This window comes from Tripterygium wilfordii, chromosome 9 (genome assembly GCF_013401445.1).
Source record: "Tripterygium wilfordii isolate XIE 37 chromosome 9, ASM1340144v1, whole genome shotgun sequence".
In the NCBI taxonomy this organism is placed as follows: Eukaryota; Viridiplantae; Streptophyta; class Magnoliopsida; order Celastrales; family Celastraceae; genus Tripterygium; species Tripterygium wilfordii.
This window is the reverse complement of record NC_052240.1, coordinates 1,501,759-1,519,429: the sequence shown is the minus strand read 5'-3', so window position 1 is coordinate 1,519,429 and position 17,671 is coordinate 1,501,759. Positions and strand designations below refer to the sequence as shown.

At 36.1% G+C, this 17,671-nt stretch overlaps 2 protein-coding genes and 1 pseudogene across 4 annotated transcripts; 2 read left to right on the top strand and 1 right to left on the bottom strand.

Annotated features, from left to right (window-relative positions):
* The first annotated feature begins 989 nt into the window (after window positions 1–989).
* LOC120005015 (U-box domain-containing protein 8-like) lies at window positions 990–5,033 on the top strand. Of its 3 annotated transcripts, none has more exons than XM_038854440.1 (2): window positions 990–2,372; window positions 4,179–5,033. In XM_038854440.1, exon 1 carries the CDS (start codon window positions 1,185–1,187, stop codon window positions 2,319–2,321), a length of 1,137 nt encoding a protein of 378 aa, XP_038710368.1. In that variant the 5' UTR covers window positions 990–1,184; the 3' UTR covers window positions 2,322–2,372; window positions 4,179–5,033. The 3 variants fall into 3 exon arrangements, with proteins under 3 accessions (XP_038710368.1, XP_038710367.1, XP_038710366.1); XM_038854439.1 differs by lacking the exon at window positions 4,179–5,033 and adding an exon at window positions 3,762–3,963; XM_038854438.1 differs by lacking the exon at window positions 4,179–5,033 and adding an exon at window positions 4,046–4,172 and having other exon boundaries at window positions 994–2,372.
* Window positions 5,034–5,176: 143 nt separating this feature from the next.
* On the top strand, window positions 5,177–6,986 carry LOC120005022 (annotated as a pseudogene).
* A 2,086-nt stretch (window positions 6,987–9,072) lies between these two features.
* On the bottom strand, window positions 9,073–11,422 carry LOC120005013 (transcription factor bHLH112-like). Its single transcript, XM_038854434.1, has 6 exons — window positions 10,977–11,422; window positions 10,288–10,822; window positions 10,085–10,186; window positions 9,901–9,966; window positions 9,745–9,810; window positions 9,073–9,638 (listed from the first exon to the last, which is right to left on the bottom strand). Exons 1-6 carry the CDS (start codon window positions 11,312–11,314, stop codon window positions 9,447–9,449), a joined length of 1,299 nt encoding a protein of 432 aa, XP_038710362.1. The 5' UTR covers window positions 11,315–11,422; the 3' UTR covers window positions 9,073–9,446.
* Between the last annotated feature and the right edge of the window lie 6,249 nt (window positions 11,423–17,671).

The following is a 17,671-nucleotide window of genomic DNA, read 5'->3' as shown; positions in this document are numbered from 1 at the left end:
CCCCACAAGTTGTTCCTTCTGATTGGTTATGGGCATGTCAACGACTTCTCATTGCTCTGTCTCTTTAAGTAATAAGCCAGGGAAACAATAGGTTGAAACTGTTGAACCAATCTAATCCGTTCATCACTTTCTTTGCTCTCCCAAAATAAATCAAAGCCATCACTTTCTTCCACAGCTGTCATGTGATAAATAGCATCCGTGGACTCCACAACAGTTTAATAAGTTAACTGGTGTAAGACACAAGATTGAATACGTTTTCTTTATTGAAGAAGTAAAAGAGGATAAAACTCTCTGATCTTATCTTCTTGATTATTGAATATGATTGATTGATTGTACTCTCTGTATTTTTGATCAGAGTCTCTCATCATATGACAGGTGCCCTCCTACCCGTAGTCAATGCCAGAATTTAACTTGATCATCAATGGTAAGTCAGTTTATTGGAAGGTTAAAGATCCACACTAAAAATCACTACAGTTAGTTCATCTGTAATGACCACTGATACCGCATGGCCCTCGTCCGGTTTATTAGGCATTGGCGTGACAATTGGGGCTTTTAAAACCTCAAACGCTAACATCACTATCACACATTTGTTTTACTTTAATTGTGAGCCATTCAAGCCAAAAGGACCGTTTGACATGAAGCCCAATTTTAATACTCTGTTTTCCTGGAAAACTGGCTTGTAAAAGCAGCAATGCACATAACTACAAGTCTACAACAGTGATTTCATGAAGAAAAAAAAAAGTGGGGAAAAAGAAAAAGGAGAAAAAGTCCTACCCATTCAACTTCCTCTTTGTTTCTATCAAAGTAGCCGACAAAACGTTAACCAGATTTCAAAATCTACAGTCCCTGCTCTCAAAATCCCCAACATACCCTTCTCCACTTCATCTTGAACCCACTGATTCTGTAACGTTAGTTCTTTAATTATGTTATGCTAATTGGGTAATTGCATTGATTTGACAAGGACGTAATAGTCATTTCGGGTGAGTGATTTGGTAGCCTCACGAGCTTAAAGCCGAGGCCTTTATTTCCTTTTCCATTTATCCATGGATGGAGGAAAGTTCTTCTCTGGTTGCTTCCAAAACCTTGCAAAACCCTCCACCAGATACTAGAGAGAGAAAGTGAAACTGGGTTTAGAGAGAAAGTGAAACTGGGTTTTAGAGAGATAAAGTGAGTGAGGAGAAGAAATGGCGATTCAGTTCCCGGACGATTTCAAGTGCCCCATTTCTCTCGAGTTAATGACCGACCCGGTGATTTTAACATCGGGTCACACCTTTGACCGGGCTTCAATCCAACGGTGGCTAGACGCCGGTCATCGGACTTGTCCGATTACCAACCTTGCCCTTCCTGACTACCCATCTCTAATCCCCAACCACGCCCTTCGGAGTCTGATTTCCAACTATAACCTAGTCTCCCCTCTAAATTCACAACCTGACCACCAACCCTCACAAACGTGTTCGCGGTCACGTCCACAGCCGCAGCCGCGAGAATTAATATCCACTCTCACTTCGCGAAGTTCACCTATTGAGACCAAGATTGACTCCCTTGCTCAACTCAACAAACTCTCCAAGCGAGACCCGGCGATTCGTCGCCACTTGACGGAGTCAGGCGCCGTATCGGCTGTTCTCCGCTGCGTTAACTCGCTCGATCCGGCGCTACAGGAGAAAGCCCTCTCTTTGCTACTGCATTTGTCGCTGGATGACGACAATAAAGTGGGTCTTGTTGCTGAGGGTGCGATTGGGCGGGTAGTTGCTGCTCTCAAAAGTGGGTGGCCGGATTGCCGCGCCATAGCTGCGACCATTCTAACGAGCCTTGCGGTTGTGGAGGTGAATAAGGCAACCATTGGTGCTTATACGGACGCAATTAGAAACCTTGTGAGGATTATAAGGTATGGAGAGGGCAGAGAGGTGAAAGAGGCAGCCACTTCTCTTTACGCAATATGCTCTTTCCCTGATAATAGGAGACGTGCGGTGGATTGTGGGGCTGTACCTATTCTGTTTCGGATTGCGGAATTGGGGCTGGAGAGGGCAGTGGAAGTGTTGGGAGTACTGGCAAAATGTAAGGAAGGAAGGGACGAGATGGGGAGGATTGATGGGTGTGTGGGGATGTTGGTGAAGGTGTTGAAGAATGGGAGTGCAAGGGGAGTTCAGTACGCACTCTTGACGTTGGATTTTTTGTGCAGCTATAGCGAGTTAATGTGCAGGGAAGCTGGGAGAGAAGGCGTTTTGGAGATGTGTGTGAGTTTGGTGGAGGATGAGAATGAGAAGATAAGGAGGATTGCTTCAAGTTTAGTGCAGACTCTGAGTGGGAGCCGCTTGATGTAGGGATGAAAGGAGTGAGCTTTTGTGGCAGTGGGGTAGTTGTCGGCCATGGAGGTGAGTTTGGAGGTCTTGCTTTTGGTTGTTGATGGTTGCACGGATAATTTATGTAAAAAAGAACGTAGGTAAAGCAAAGAAAAAAAAAGATAACATTTTGATGGAAATATTGTGTTGTTTGGGTTAATTTTTTGGATTTTGTACATTGAATAAAGGAGTCAAAATTAAGCTCCCCTTTCAATTGAATTGTTTCTCAATTGAAAGTTTTCAAATTGGTTGTAATTTGGTCCAGTTTTAGGGAATTTTCTTGGCTTCAAATCGCATCTCGCTTCAAAAATATTCATATTGCTTTTAATAATGACAAATTACCTAAGTTGGGATAGTTAAACTGGAATGAGATATTTTCCTTTTCCGACCCTGTTAGATAATTTGTGCTGTAGTTTGTATAAGTAGTCTGATACAACTTCATAATATAATTTTATCAAATAGGTTTGAATTGTTTTCCCGAAATCAATTTGTGTGATTGGTGCTGGTATTTCTTCTTGTTTAAGCATTATCTTTTTCTTCAAATTGTATTATTGCTTGCATGCGTTTTGAGTTAAATGATATAATATTCTGTTTCTGCTGTTGCTGCTGATTGCATGAATGATACTCGAATCGTTGTTGGAGTTGCAATTACATTCATAATGTTGTTGACCAACATTGCTCTTCTTCCTTCTTGTACTTGTAATTGCACACAACTTTTAAACCTGGATTTACTTTTAATGTCGTACACTCTGACTGATTAAAAGTGGGTATTATTCCGCGTTTTAGTTTTTGGTTTAGTGGATTGTTACTTATTTTTCAACTGATGTCCCTTCAATTCTTTTAGTGCTACTGCCTGGGAACAGAGATTTGTGAAAATCCTCCCAGTATGCTTAAGTTAGTCGCAGAAATAATATTATAGAGTTGGTAATAATGTCCCTGTGCTTCTTTTTGAAAGTTTTCCAACTTTGGTTGGGTAATAGAGGTCCCTGATCTCGAATTCTTGCATGAAACCCTGATCTACGGGGAGACTTGCTCTGTTTATGACGTTAATGTGATTCCAAATGAAATAAGTTAGACTTGTGATTTTGTGAGGAGAATTCTGGACAAACTTGAAATTTTTTATGATTCAAACACTGACTCTAGTGATGTAATCTTCAGAAGCCTTTCCATCAATAATGCTATTTCAGGGAAATAATGGAGGTTGGAAAGGTTGGGAATGCAAGTTTCCGTGGCATATAGACTGGTTGTTTGGGCAGATTCGGTTGTTATGAGTTTCATAGATTTTTGTCCCCTTTATAGGTTCTTAAAGCTTACATGATCTTTTATTTTCATGCCATTAACTGTTATATTTGGAATGCGCTGATTAAGAGTGGTCCTTTGGACATGAGCATATTATATTGATGCATGTTCTACTTGATGAAGGTGGTTGCTCGATTGGCGAATATTTTGATTCTTCTCCTCTTCAGAGCTTGTTAGCTGTTTGCATCCATTGGCTTGAACTAGTTCTGAATATCATAAAGTGAAAACCTTGTGTAGAGGAGTACTTCTTCCGGGAACATAGCCTTATATAGTGCATACCTTGTATTTGATATTCTTGAATATAGCATATGGATACATTTGAACACTCATTCTACACAGGAATAATTGGATTTTTTTTTTATATGGTACTTGATGAGTTTGTTTCTGTTTTGATTCCTCTGCCACAGAAGATGCAATGAAGCAAAGCTTCTTTCATTGAATATATTTTGAGGCTGCTGGTTTTTGCGGCCAAAGTTGACTAAAGATGATTCTTCAATTAAGACAAATACTCTGCCTTACAGTTGCACTCTTCTTATGAAGGTGGATTAGGTGGCTCTGGACAAGAAAGTGCATCCGGACCCCAAAGCATTCTTCAATCGTCATACTTTGTCCTAGAGATCAATAGAAAAAGAGTTGTTTTTTAAGTGTGGGGCCTACTTTTAGGTAATTATTTGGTCAATGGTGGTTCCTTCAATAAGACTCCATGAAGAAAAAATGAAGCGGGTGGGTCCTTATGTTATCCAGCTTGACCTGCAATCAGTAGGGTTATGAAAACAGAGTCTCGAATGGGACATCTTGAAAGAATTGATTCCTCTAGTGGTGTACACAGCAGCTTGAAGCAAAAGAAAAAGCTTCCATACTACAATCTCATCCTCTGGAAATGCCGACACCGTCCACCCAAAAAAGAAGACAATTTTGAAGGTACAATCATGGAGGAAATGGAAGCTTCATCACACTTTGTAGTTTAAAAAAGAAGGAAAATTATTAGAAGACATGAAAGGCCTCATCCTCCCCCTCTAGCTCCTCTTACAAGCATTAGTTATCAATTAGTTATCATTAGAGTGGGTCATCTTCCACATGCATTAGTGTATTTGGTAAGACAGATAAAAACTAATTCAGACGGGAGACAAAAAAAAATTCCTGTTATGTCTTTCTAAACATGGTCTCATCTGATGATAAGTATACTGATTAGGAAGAGAAGCACGCTTGAAGACAAAGATCATTGATGCCTTCTTTGGATTCCATAAGAAAGAGAAGTAGTTTATGACAATTTTATGTTTTCTTTTACTATAGTAAGCTGTTGGTGGTTAGGACATTCTCACCCTTAAATCAATGTAATTATGCACTAACGATGGTTGAATGTTGTGATTAATTTTAATTATGGAATTTGATTAATTCTTGTTTAACTATTTACCTATGCCAAGAAGGGAGAACATTTCCTATAAATAGCACCTCCTCTGTCGACATTTCAGACTCACAAACAAGAGAAAACAGGGGTGATATTATTGGGAAGAAGGAAAAAAACAGAGACTTCATCAATGGCAACTAAAGTGTATATTGTGTAAGCTCTTCAGTCAGTCTTGTCTCCTTATTCTTTCTTTACTGTTATTTTTCTGTTTTCTTGGGATTTTAATTATGTCATTGAATCACCATTTGGGTGCTACACATTTTCTGTTCTTCCATTGATGTCTTGCAACCCTCCATTTTGTTGCTGGTGATTTTCTTTGTACCGTACATGTAAATCTCACATCTTTGATTTTCTTTCTAGATGTATAGTTCCCTGCAAAAGTCGAATAAATCCTGTAGAAAAGTCAAGTTGCATAATTTTAAGATCTTTTCTCATAACAATGAACCACTTTTCCTCTCTATCCTCAAGCACCATCAACAGCCTAGAGAATTCTTCTTGTTGTCTTATAGTGTGTTTGGATTGAGAAATTTGGGAGAAAGGGAGAGAATCTTCCCCTAATTCTCCCCAAATCCCTCCCTTTAATGATTTCTTTATCTCAATCCTCTTCAAAATCCTCCCCTTAATTTTTTATAAACTATCCAAATAAGGGAATTGGAAGGAAAATATCTTTCCCTTCCCTTCTTTTCCCCTCAAATTCCCTCAATCCAAACACACTATTAAAGTGATAGAGATACAAATGTGAAAAAAATAAAGAAGAGGTATTAGGTTTGATATTGTCAAAGAACTGAAAGCACCTATATTTGGACAAATTGTGATTTCCAGCATATTGGGTAGGAATTAAATTGCTTCCTACTTTTGTTTGAAATATGGTATATTCAGGTTGACTTGTGTGTACGTATTGTTTTTAATCATCAAAGTGTGGAAATTGTAATTTTAGTGTTGTAGTTGAGAGAGAGTGATGGCTCTTCCATGCTTTATATACATATGGTCCTGCAATTCATCATTAAAGGTAAAAAACTTGATGTCCACAAAGACTTTAAATTGCTTTCATTTTTCATCACTTGAAAGGGAATGTTGACATGCTTCTTTGAAAAAAAGATTAACCAACAGTTTAAATTTAATCTCCATGAGTATTCATGCTAATTTAAGTGAAACAGGTACTATTCCATGTATGGACATGTTGCGAAGCTAGCGAAAGAGATAGAGAAAGGCGCTGCATCGATCGAAGGAGTGGAAGCAAAAATATGGCAGGTACCAGAAACGCTAACAGGGGAGGTGCTGGAAAAGATGGGTGCAGCGCCAAAGAGTGATGCACCCATTATCACACCAGATGAGCTTGCTGAGGCAGATGGGTTGCTTCTGGGTTTCCCCACTAGATTTGGTATGATGTCTGCACAGTTCAAGGCATTCATGGATGCAACTGGAGGTCTATGGAAATCACAGACCCTTGCAGGCAAGCCAGCAGGAATTTTCTACAGCACTGGCTCTCAAGGAGGTGGACAAGAAACCACCCCGTAAGTCTCTAATTTTCCTGTGTTCAGTCAAATTCAGTGATGTTTTGAAACTGAATTTGTGAATTATGCAGATTGACAGCCATTACTCAGCTTGTCCACCACGGGATGGTTTTCGTGCCAGTTGGTTATACGTTTGGGGCGGGCATGTTTGAGATGGAGAAGGTGAAGGGTGGCAGTCCATACGGTGCAGGTACGTACGCCGGAGACGGGTCAAGGCAGCCGTCGCAGCTGGAGCTGGAGCTAGCTTTCCACCAGGGGAAGTACTTTGCATTGCAAAGAGACTCAAGGGAACTGCTTGATTTTCTTCGACCTTAATAAAACTAAATTTAATTGTTTTTAATATGTCAAAATGACAGTTATGTCAGTTATTTGCTCCAATGTAATCTGTCTTCTATCACAGTTAAATTGTCCATTCATTGAGGGTTTCTTCGATTCTCATTTCATACACATGTTAATGGGCTATAATATCCACCTACCGAGATGGACCGGCCCATTATTCTTTTCAGGATTATGGGCTAAATGGGCCCAGAAACTTATTGGACCCTAAACCTCAGGCTTCCCCAAAAAAATAGGCCCAAATCAAAGAGAGTGTTTTGACCCGGGTTAAGATATTATCTTAAAATTAGTTCAAAATAATATCCATAACGAAACATCAATAAACTCTCTTGCCCAACTTTGAAAATCTTTATAAGATATTGTTAGTTTTCTCAAGTTTAATTCCAAACTTAACTCATCACATAATTTGCAGAACTTCACAGAAACTTCCAAAGCTCACGTGGTTAAAACGTGTTTCACACGTATGACGTATCTATTAAATATTTATTTTAACGATATGAGAATTTTCCCTATAAAATATATTATAAAGATGCAATATAATTAATAATTAAATTGTTCCCATCTCTTTCTACAAAGAATTTTGTGAGAAAAGGTAGCTCGATAATAACCATCTCATAGTGGTGAATGTGAAGGAATCTATTACGTGCAAGTTTTAAAAACATTTTTGGATGTCAAGAATCGTATGATTTGGTTCTTAAATGGGTTGCAAGATTATATTCAAAGACATAAAAAAAAGAAGAAAAGAAATAACCCTTTTTTTACTTGTGGCAGAAGACGAGAGTATATGTTGATTTCTCCTTTGATTAGCCAAAACAAGAAAAAAGAAAGTCTTTGGTATACTGATTAAAGTAAAGATAGGCAGATAGCAACTGTTGCTTCTGCTGCCGCCGGGGACTACTCATATTTGCTTTTTATTCTTTATTAAGATCGCAACAATGATGCTTTTCCTTTTTCTTTTCTTTTTTGTTATTCCTCTATATGTTCTGTCAACTTTATGTTAAGTAAAATAGAGAATTGAATTCTGTCAATTGAGTACTCAAGATCAGTACCGATCGCAATGCTTGAAGGTACAGTATCATACTTTCTCTCTTCTTCTTTTTTTGTGATAATCGAGAATGATATTAGACAGACAAGCTTGCCCTTTAACTAGTTAATATGGGTGTAAACTCGGACCATAAGGTCAGGTTCGCGTGTTCATAAATTTTTCACATGACAACAGGGTATAAATTGAGTCAAAACTCAACGTATGACAACTAGTGTAATGCTTCTAATGAGAATCGAACTCAATACATCCTTAATCTACACAGTTTGACTCCATAGAAATTAACCGACTAGGCTATTACCCAAATAGTTTATAGTATGATACCCATCAATCCATCAATTCAATTTCAAAAGATGATAAAGCAAGAGAGAGCCAAAGAACACCAATCAAACAATATATTAAATTTATTAAAGTGCTTTTTCCATGATTAGTCGCTTGTCACTTGAAATCTTCAATGTTAAGCTACTTTGCATATTAGCATAGTTGAATATTATTATCTCTTGATATATATCAATTGGGATTTGCATACTTTTTATTTATTTATTTATTGAGTAATATGCTTTGCAATCTTAAATATCATATAATATTTCGAGATTTATTTAGGGAGTGTTTGATAGCAACATCTACGAGAATTATTAGCATGAGAAATTTATTCTTCTTCAATTATAGTATAGTTCTAACATGGTGGATTATCCGATTGATTCTATTGCAAAATTATGTTAATTAACTTGGAAACATTAATCCGGCCTGATTTAAGGAGACTGTCCTTCAAATTAGTGGAGAATTAGATTCAAGTATTAAAAATAGTCATCATGCATAATTAATTAAACAACATCAGTACTCACATTTGCATGAGACAAAATTATTGAGTTTGGCTTGATCTTCACCGTCTGATTATATATATACATGCAATGCACACCCATCATATATTCATATTGCTTCAAATGCACACAACAATTACATGCACGCGCACTCATGCATCTCTCTCTCTCTCTCTCTCTCTCTCTCTATATATATATATATATATATAAAAGAAATGATGAAAACCCTAAAAGCAGGAACAGTGGGCCTTGCCCTTCTGACTTCCACTACCACATTCCAAACACACATAAACAAATATGAAAAAAAAAAAAGTGAATCAAATTAGCTCCACTCACTTTCATTAATAATCTTGGAATAACAAATTACACTAATTCAATACCACAAAATTAAATAATTTGCCTTTGTTTTTCTTTCTTCAAATAATGAAAAGCTGATAGAGAGTGAGAGAGAGAGTAACAGGAACAAATGCCCTTTATCCCCTAATCTGCTAAATTCAGCTCCTAATTAACAACAACAACAGAAGCAATATGTTGTTAAATTATTTTGCTGAATTTAGCACTTGTTCCTGTGCCTAACCCACCTTTAATTTAAACTACAAATTAAAAAAAAATACTTACAAGGTTATTACAAAGAGATATTATTCCTAGCTAATCATTTGCTTTTGTAACTTTGTCTAATTGTCTCTACTACCTGAAAGTTGCACCAAATGTTGGTGTCCAGAAATCAGCATTTGTTTCATTGGCGACTGGGAATGTGCTGGAGATCGGCACCAAACAAAGCCCTCGACTCTTTAGATCTTGCTTTACACCTTCTGGGTCCAATTTATCATGTACTTGTTGTATGGGATAACCATTTGTCATGTAAGGAGTACTTAAAGCCTGAAATATATTTCAATTAAACACAATTTATTCTTCTTTAACCTCGTTAGGACCCATTAGGGTTTCTAGATTAAGTGAAAATTAAAGGAGAATTGTGAAAACATACATTGACTTGATCGTGAAGGAACTTTATGTAATCAATAGCTTCGTGGAGAACCGATGCTGTATCGGTCTGTAATAAGAAGAAGCAATTATCCATTTCTATAACTTCATAGAAATCCTTTTGCAGGATTAAAGTAGAGAAAAATACAAAAAAACTTACCTTTCCGAAAGGTGAAACCAGTTGTTGAAGCGCTGTGATCCTGTCCCCTAGCTTTTCTTTTCGCACCTGGTTATACATAAAAGATATGTATAATTAAACACTTCACATCCATTTCATTTCTCGAACTGAAAACGAAAATTCACAAAAGAAAATAACTAGTCAATATATCATATGGTAATTGTACCTTAAAAGTTGGTAATGGAGATGGTGTCTCAATTCGAGGCCTTTTGAATGCAGGTTCATTGCTCCCTTTCTTAACCGATTCTCGAACTTTTTCAGTGTTGACCTAATTAATTGTTCAAGAGAATCCCAAAACCCTATCAATAAAGCCAAAAGTGGATTCATGAAAAATCACTACTAATATATGAATTACATATATCTATCCACCTTTTCTGTGAGGGTAGAACAATTGGGTTTCTTCTGAAATGTTGTTGGTCCAAGAAAATTTGCTGCTTGTGTTGACTGAAAGAATCCATCTTTGTTGTCATTTAGAGTCCCTGATGAGGCATTCCAAAAGGGTGTGTTGTTCGTGAAGTGTAAGCTTGTGGGTTGTAATTGCTTATAAGGCAATGAGGGCTTCAAGTAATTATTTGGAGACAATTTATGCCAAGAAGAAGTCATCAATTGATCATTAACATCATTCCCATAATTGTTCGTCGCGCCCGGAGAATTCATGTACCGATTGTTGAATAAAGGTTGTTGTGGTACTTGAGGATTATCCACCGGTTCAAACAAACTTTGTATCAATGAAGAAGTACTGTAGCCATAAGAAGCAGCCGCGGACACTGGAAACCCAGAAGACAAGCCTTCACAAGATGTTGTACAATTGTTTGGAGTGTTGATGGAATTCAGTCTTTGTTGATCTAATTCTTGATTCATTGCAGTGAAGTTGTTAAGCACAGAAGAATCTTCTCCGGTATTACTGAAAAATAAAACCCAATTTGTTTGACTTCAAATTACTTTATCAAATAAAAAGAAACAAAAAGTTAATTAATAATCTGAAAAATCTCATTAACAGTTTAGTCTTGTGCACGAGAATTATTTATAATAATTTTTAAAAAAAAGGGTGAACTTACAGTAAAGCTGGGTTCCAATCGGAGGAGGATTGGAGCCCGAAGCCCATCATTTGCAAGGTGGAGTCAATCAAAACACTGCTGCTGCTGCCACCGCTATGATCCGAATCCGTCTGTTGTTGTTGTTGAGGTTTCTGAGATGTTTGAAAGCTATCGGCGGAGAGCGAATTATTGGAGTCCTGATCACAAGATCGCCTTGTAGTTTTCATGTCGAAACCCCATCCCATATCATTGCTAGTAATCGGCGTAGAACACAGCGAGCCTCCCGCGAGCACACTTCTCGATGAATTCATATTCCACCAGCCTCCGTCACAAACACCCGCATGAAATTCCTCTGCCATGACTTAAAAAAAATATGATATCAGCAGTAGTTGTTTAGCTTTGTGAGTGTTGGAGCTTCTCTTGCCATAAAGTGAGTTTTACGTATATCTATATATCTATACACACACACAGATATATAGATAGATAGATATAGTAGATTAGTAATTTTTTTTTTTTGTATGGATAGTAGATTAGTAGTTGATGGGGGTATGGAAATTACAAGAATTAAGTTGACTTTTCAAGGGCTTATTTGGACAAATGAGAGAAGGCATTTTTGAATCATTATTTTAAAATTCTTGGTTTTGTTATCTCCTTTACTTTTTTTGTGTTGATAATTTTGTTTTTTTTTTTAATTTAAAAAAAAGGTTGTTCCTTATGAATAAAGTGATGTGGTATCATGATGACGATGATGAGGAATTCCACGTCACAAATTTGGACCAATAATGGGACTTTGCTTTAAAAAAAAAAAACTGGCTAGGTTCATCAGCTGCAACATTTGGCGCGTCATATTTTTAATAAAATAATTAATGTTATTAATTGAATTTTGCATACAAAAATGATAAAAATTCCAATGATAATCATCCCAAAAACATTCCACCAATGAATGAGTGACACACACTATTTGGAGTGATTTTGAAATGGTTATTGTTGGGATCTCTAGTATTGTTATTGTTTTGCATATGAGAACCAACCTAGAACAAATGAACACCAATAGTACACTTTTTTGATAATCGAGAACGATACCATAAAAATTTATCATTTGACATCCAATATGAACCTAAACAAGAGTAGTACATTTACTCAGCACCAAATTATCCAAACCTTGTTAATTAATGATAATTTAAAAGCAAATAAATTGAGTTGGGGGTCAAATAAATGGTCCATGTTAAGCTAATTAATAGTAGTCAACAAGAGGTCTAGTTCATTCACCAAACAGAGTGTGTTGAAATTCGCTTATATAGACTTACATTTTTTTTTTATTATTGAAAATAACATATATGGATACTGGGTTGACTTAATTAAACGCGTTGAAGAATTAAAAGGCAAGTAAGTTAGGCCACATCCGTGACTTACTGACTTGTGATCTCATATGATCATATTCAGATTCAACAATGCAACAACACTTGACAATTACATTTTCTTACATATCTAATCCGAGATCAAATTTGTCAGCGACCCAACTGTGTTGTGTGTATATATAAATATATACATATTGAAATTCAAAGTTATAAGCTCATATATATATATAGCACCATGCGTGCATGGTGGTTGATTATATCAACTAATAATTGCATGCTTATTATGACCAAAATGTTGATTCTATTGGGGGGTCAACGTGGGGGCCACGCGGCATGCGCGCGTGCTACAGACACCTGGGCCCTCTCTTGGCGTCAAAGCCCGCATCGTTGATCTCTGACTTGTCGACCTCTTCAACCCCTCTTATTACCAAACAGTCAAGTTGATGTATATGATAGGCGGCGCGTGGAGGAGAATGAATATGGACCCGATTACTCTGTATGTATACAGTTGTAGGGATCTCAGCGGGCGGTTCTTGTCCCAGTGATTTTATCAGTTGATGAGTTATATGCACATATATGATTTCATATGTAACACAAGTGCAATATGTGGAGCCCACAAATCACTTGAATCCAATACTTCTAATTTAGTAAATGAGATAATTAGGATGTTTATCATTTTCGATATGTTAGGCTACGTAGGAGAGCGAGGTCGTTCTCTAGCTCTTTGATGCAAAAAACATCGTCACACACCCATCCAAACCCTTTGGATTTTCTACTTGTCTTGTTCTTCCCTTCACAATTCCATTTTATTTCTGAAATTACCATTTTGTAAATTCTTGCATTGCTCATGTCAATCGTCATGCCTTATGACTCTCCACCAAAGTTGTTCAAACTTCTAATTATGATATTAAACACTAATCAGAATTATAATCGGAATTCGTGAGCAACCACTTCCCTTAATACACTCAGTTGACGAATTACTTTGTAAAGATATTGTTCTTCATTTAAAATTAAACCCAACGTACTTACATTATCTTAACAACACGTGCTTGCTAATTTAATCAATATAATTATAGGCTAAGTGAATCCATAAATGCATATTATTCATAGATTCCAAGTGAACTTACATATATACGAGTGTGCATGATGTCATGCTGCGGTAATATTGAGGTGTAGAAGATGAACAGGAAAGGACTCTTGGGCACAGAAGTATAGTGTGGTCCGGATTAAAGTACAATGGGATCATGTGGCAATCAGAATTAGAGGCAAAAAAAAAACGGTGCTAATGGACCCACCAAAGAAAAAAAAAATAGACCAAGGTCGTGTGGTCACGAGTTGACCATCTAGATTGAGTCCATAATGGTCCATATACGTTGCATAAATCGAACGTGACTTGCTAATTTTGTCAACCCAAAGACTCAGTACACACGCACCACGTAAGACTCAGCTGCCCATTATATGAGCAATTGTCACTCTTTTAGATTATATATATATATATATTTGTAATTATGGTCCATTGTAAGTTGCACTTGATTTAGATGTAATCATAATATACTTTAAGGGTGTAGGTTTTCTCTTTTAATTTTCTTCAAAACACAACTGAACTAGTCCCACATATACATATATATATTCATTGTGATCTTTCAGCTATAATTTATTTAAAAATAAATTATTCCACAAAAAGAATGCTAACTGTACTGTTCGCTATTTTAATGGTAAGGCAAACCAATGGTTTGGTGACAATTATTTATTTATCTTTTCTAACAAAAAGAAGAGACAATAATTATAACTTCTATCAATTGTGGATATTATGGCATGCTTAATGAAACATTAATGATTATAGAGGAAATTATTTTATCTCCCTAAACTTGCTTTTCTTTTAATTTCCTGCCGTCCTATTGGTGATTTCTATCATTTCATTTAGGAGTAATTATTAGTGTTTGCTTTAGGATACTTGTTCAAATCCTCACAATCTCCACCTACTCTCCTTCTCTCCCTAATCCCTATTATAATCAATTTTCTTGAATTATGTTATATACCCGATCCTTTTATTCTATGGGGCATCCTTTGTCTAGATTGACTTTTTTATGGGTTGAAAATCATTTTAAATGCATTTTGCACCAAAACAGGAAACCTACTAAATTCCAAACAAACGACAAACGACGAATCACTAATCTTTGTCTTTGTGGACTCTAATTAGTCTTAGGTAGCCCCCTTTGGTAGGCCGGGTTGACATAATACCATTTTTGCACACCGAAAGATAATCAATATTTCAATTTGTATACTATTGTTTATCATGTTTCAATTTGATCACCCAATGATAAAATTGTTTCAACTTGATCTCTCGGTTAGATTTTCTCACTTTGGGGACAGTCAAACTGCACATGTGGCATGTTGATTGTCAAAATATTGATTGTCACATGTGCAGTTTGACTGCCCCAAAGTGGAAAAATCTCTCCGAGAAACAATTTTATCATTTGATGACCAAATTGAAACATTTTAAACAACAATGTGCAAATTGAAACACTGACTATCTTTCGATGTGTAAAAGTGGTATTAACCCCATGGATGATTGACCCATGTTTGATGACCACACCTTTCTTTTTGATAAAGCTGAATTTTATTAATGAACAAAGGAAATATAATAAGATTGATATAACCTAAACATTCTTTAATTTGCAAGTTTATCGCATCTTGGTCCAACATTTATTAATCTTAAACAAGCCTAAAAGAAATTGAAAGAAGATTGATATATCTTTGGACATTGATTGGTACGTGGGGGGTAATTTCTTGTAAACTACTTGTGTTCTTCACGCAACAGATGTGCTGATTGCCCCTTATTCCTAATTTCCTCCAAAGTTAACAGTAGTATTTGACATATTTTCCTTTCTCCTTGATTTTTTTTATAAACCCAACACTTCATTCCATAGTGGCAAATATTACTCCTAGTGTCACGTTAGCAGTCTAAAAATTTACAAACACTAGTAGAGAAATTACAAAACCGAAGAACGAACACTGGACTAACACAGGCAACAACGAGATGTACTTGAATAACATTGTCATCCCGGGCTAAAATTGAACAGACTAAATAAAAACAAAATGCATGGGACACACTATGCACATATTTTTTTGGATCAAGATTCTTTACTTCTCCTTCATCAAGAAAGACCTATCTCCACCAGATCTAGGAGCCCCATTACTGTGTGCCAAATATGTGTCGTTGAAACACACTAGCAAAATCAATGTTGTGAAGAATCCATGACAATTGATGAGAAAAATCAGATTTCATCTCCATAGGAAACACTGTGGTGAAGAAACCTTGCCTATTTCTTATTGAATAGAACAAATATTGTAGACTGAATATACGAACCAACAAAACTAACTAAAAGGGCATATTATAAAAGGTGTATGGACTCCTCCTCCTACTCAGATATGTATTACGAGAGAAACTTTGGTTGAGATAAAACTTTAGAGAGAGAGAGAGAGGAGGCTGCTAGGGTTTGCTAATTATAATCAATATATCCCATTATTATAAATCTCAAATTTGAAAGGGAATTCTAATTTTAATTGGTTAGTGAATCCCCATCATTCTCTCTAATCAATGTTTTAATTTGATTTGTTGCTACGCATGAATGACTGAAAATGTTGTGGGACAAGTCAATTTCGTTGTAATTGATCAACAGACTTTGAAAAAGCACTGAATAAGGAGATAAGAGTTTAGTAGTAGATGTGAAATTGTATTAGGTTAATTTCATGATGATATGATGGAGTTATTAAGAGATGTGTTGGACCTAGCTACTCTTGTTGTTTCTTTTTCTGGTACTGTCATTATAGCCAATAAAACATTATTCCCCACTTGCTTCGATCGATCGTTTGTTCAGACATAATATTTATTTTGATGTTCACCTTGTCCCATATCTAGGGTCACTTAGTACCACAATTTAATTAATCATCGTTCACATTCACGTGTGTTTTCATCTTTTGATGTAAAATCCATATTCTTTCTCTCCTCAAAAGTTATTATTATTTTGGAGATTTAGTTCCTGCTGTGACATGACCTAGAGGCTGATCTTGCATGTCTTGACGTGCGTGTGCATATATATATATATATATATGAAAAAATTAATGTCCGAACATTAGTGAAGTTGGGATGGTTAAGTAACTTACCCTACAAGATAATGGAACCAAACACAGGACAAAGTAGGTAAAGAAGGAGATCCGGCACAACATCTTCTTCTTGTACTATGTGTTTAGGGAACAATTAAGTGTGGGAGTAGACATGATTAGATTTGTATTTGGTGTCTAATATTAACTAAAAATCCTACATCCATCTAACATGACCCACCCAAGTGGTTTATAAGTGAAGCCTAATTCCTCTCACATTGAAGACACGTTTTTTTGAATATAAGTACCCATAGCGATGAATCATGAAGAACAAATTCGTGCGGGCTCGAGGCCTAGAGCATACAATATATCTTCAATCTGTTCGGGCTCGGAATTTCCAACATTCATTACCCGTTTAAGTTAAACAATATGTGACGTAACATGTCATTCCTACTAAGTACCAAAGAGTCAATGAGGCTTTCGTCCAAAAAACAACGTAATATAATGTAACCGGAAGATATCATCATGTATTCAAATTTCCATGCTTGATGTATTAAGTTTATGACTACATGCACATTAGTTTACAAAGCCAACGATGTACCTCTTTCAACAAAGTCAATCACAAAGGGATGAATTAATCATAACATATAAGTACGTATGTGTGTGTATATATAGCTCCAAATTAGGGCAGGTTTGTTTTGATAGACTTCCCTACGTATGGCCAAGGGTGGTTTGTTTTTCTTCCTTGTTTCATGCCTATCCTCTAAACTAATCAAGTTTTGTTTAACTAACCTGATATTAACCTAGATTAATTTGGTCAAATAATTATAAATAAACTAATACTTCGTTCTTTCAGTATTATTAAACAAAAAATTCAGAATAAACTTTCAACATTATATATATATATATAATATGTAAAATACTTTTGCGATCACTCCAAGAGTTGTTTAATCATTGACGTATGTGTTTAATCGTTGACGGATATATCTATTTTTGTAGTGTGATATGATGTGCACCGAACTTTGTAAGTACTGTGACCTAAAAAAACATTTAGTCAATGCAGGTAGCAGTCGATACGGTCCTTAGACAATAGAGAGGGGGTGGCAAAAAGAAAAAATTGATTCCGAGTCAGTTTTGGATTGGACACATCAAAGAGTTTATGAAATATTACATTTTCAAACTTTAATTCAAATTGGATTTCGAATAAAGTTAATTATCCAAACTCGAACTTGTTTAAATCTAGATTGTCCAATT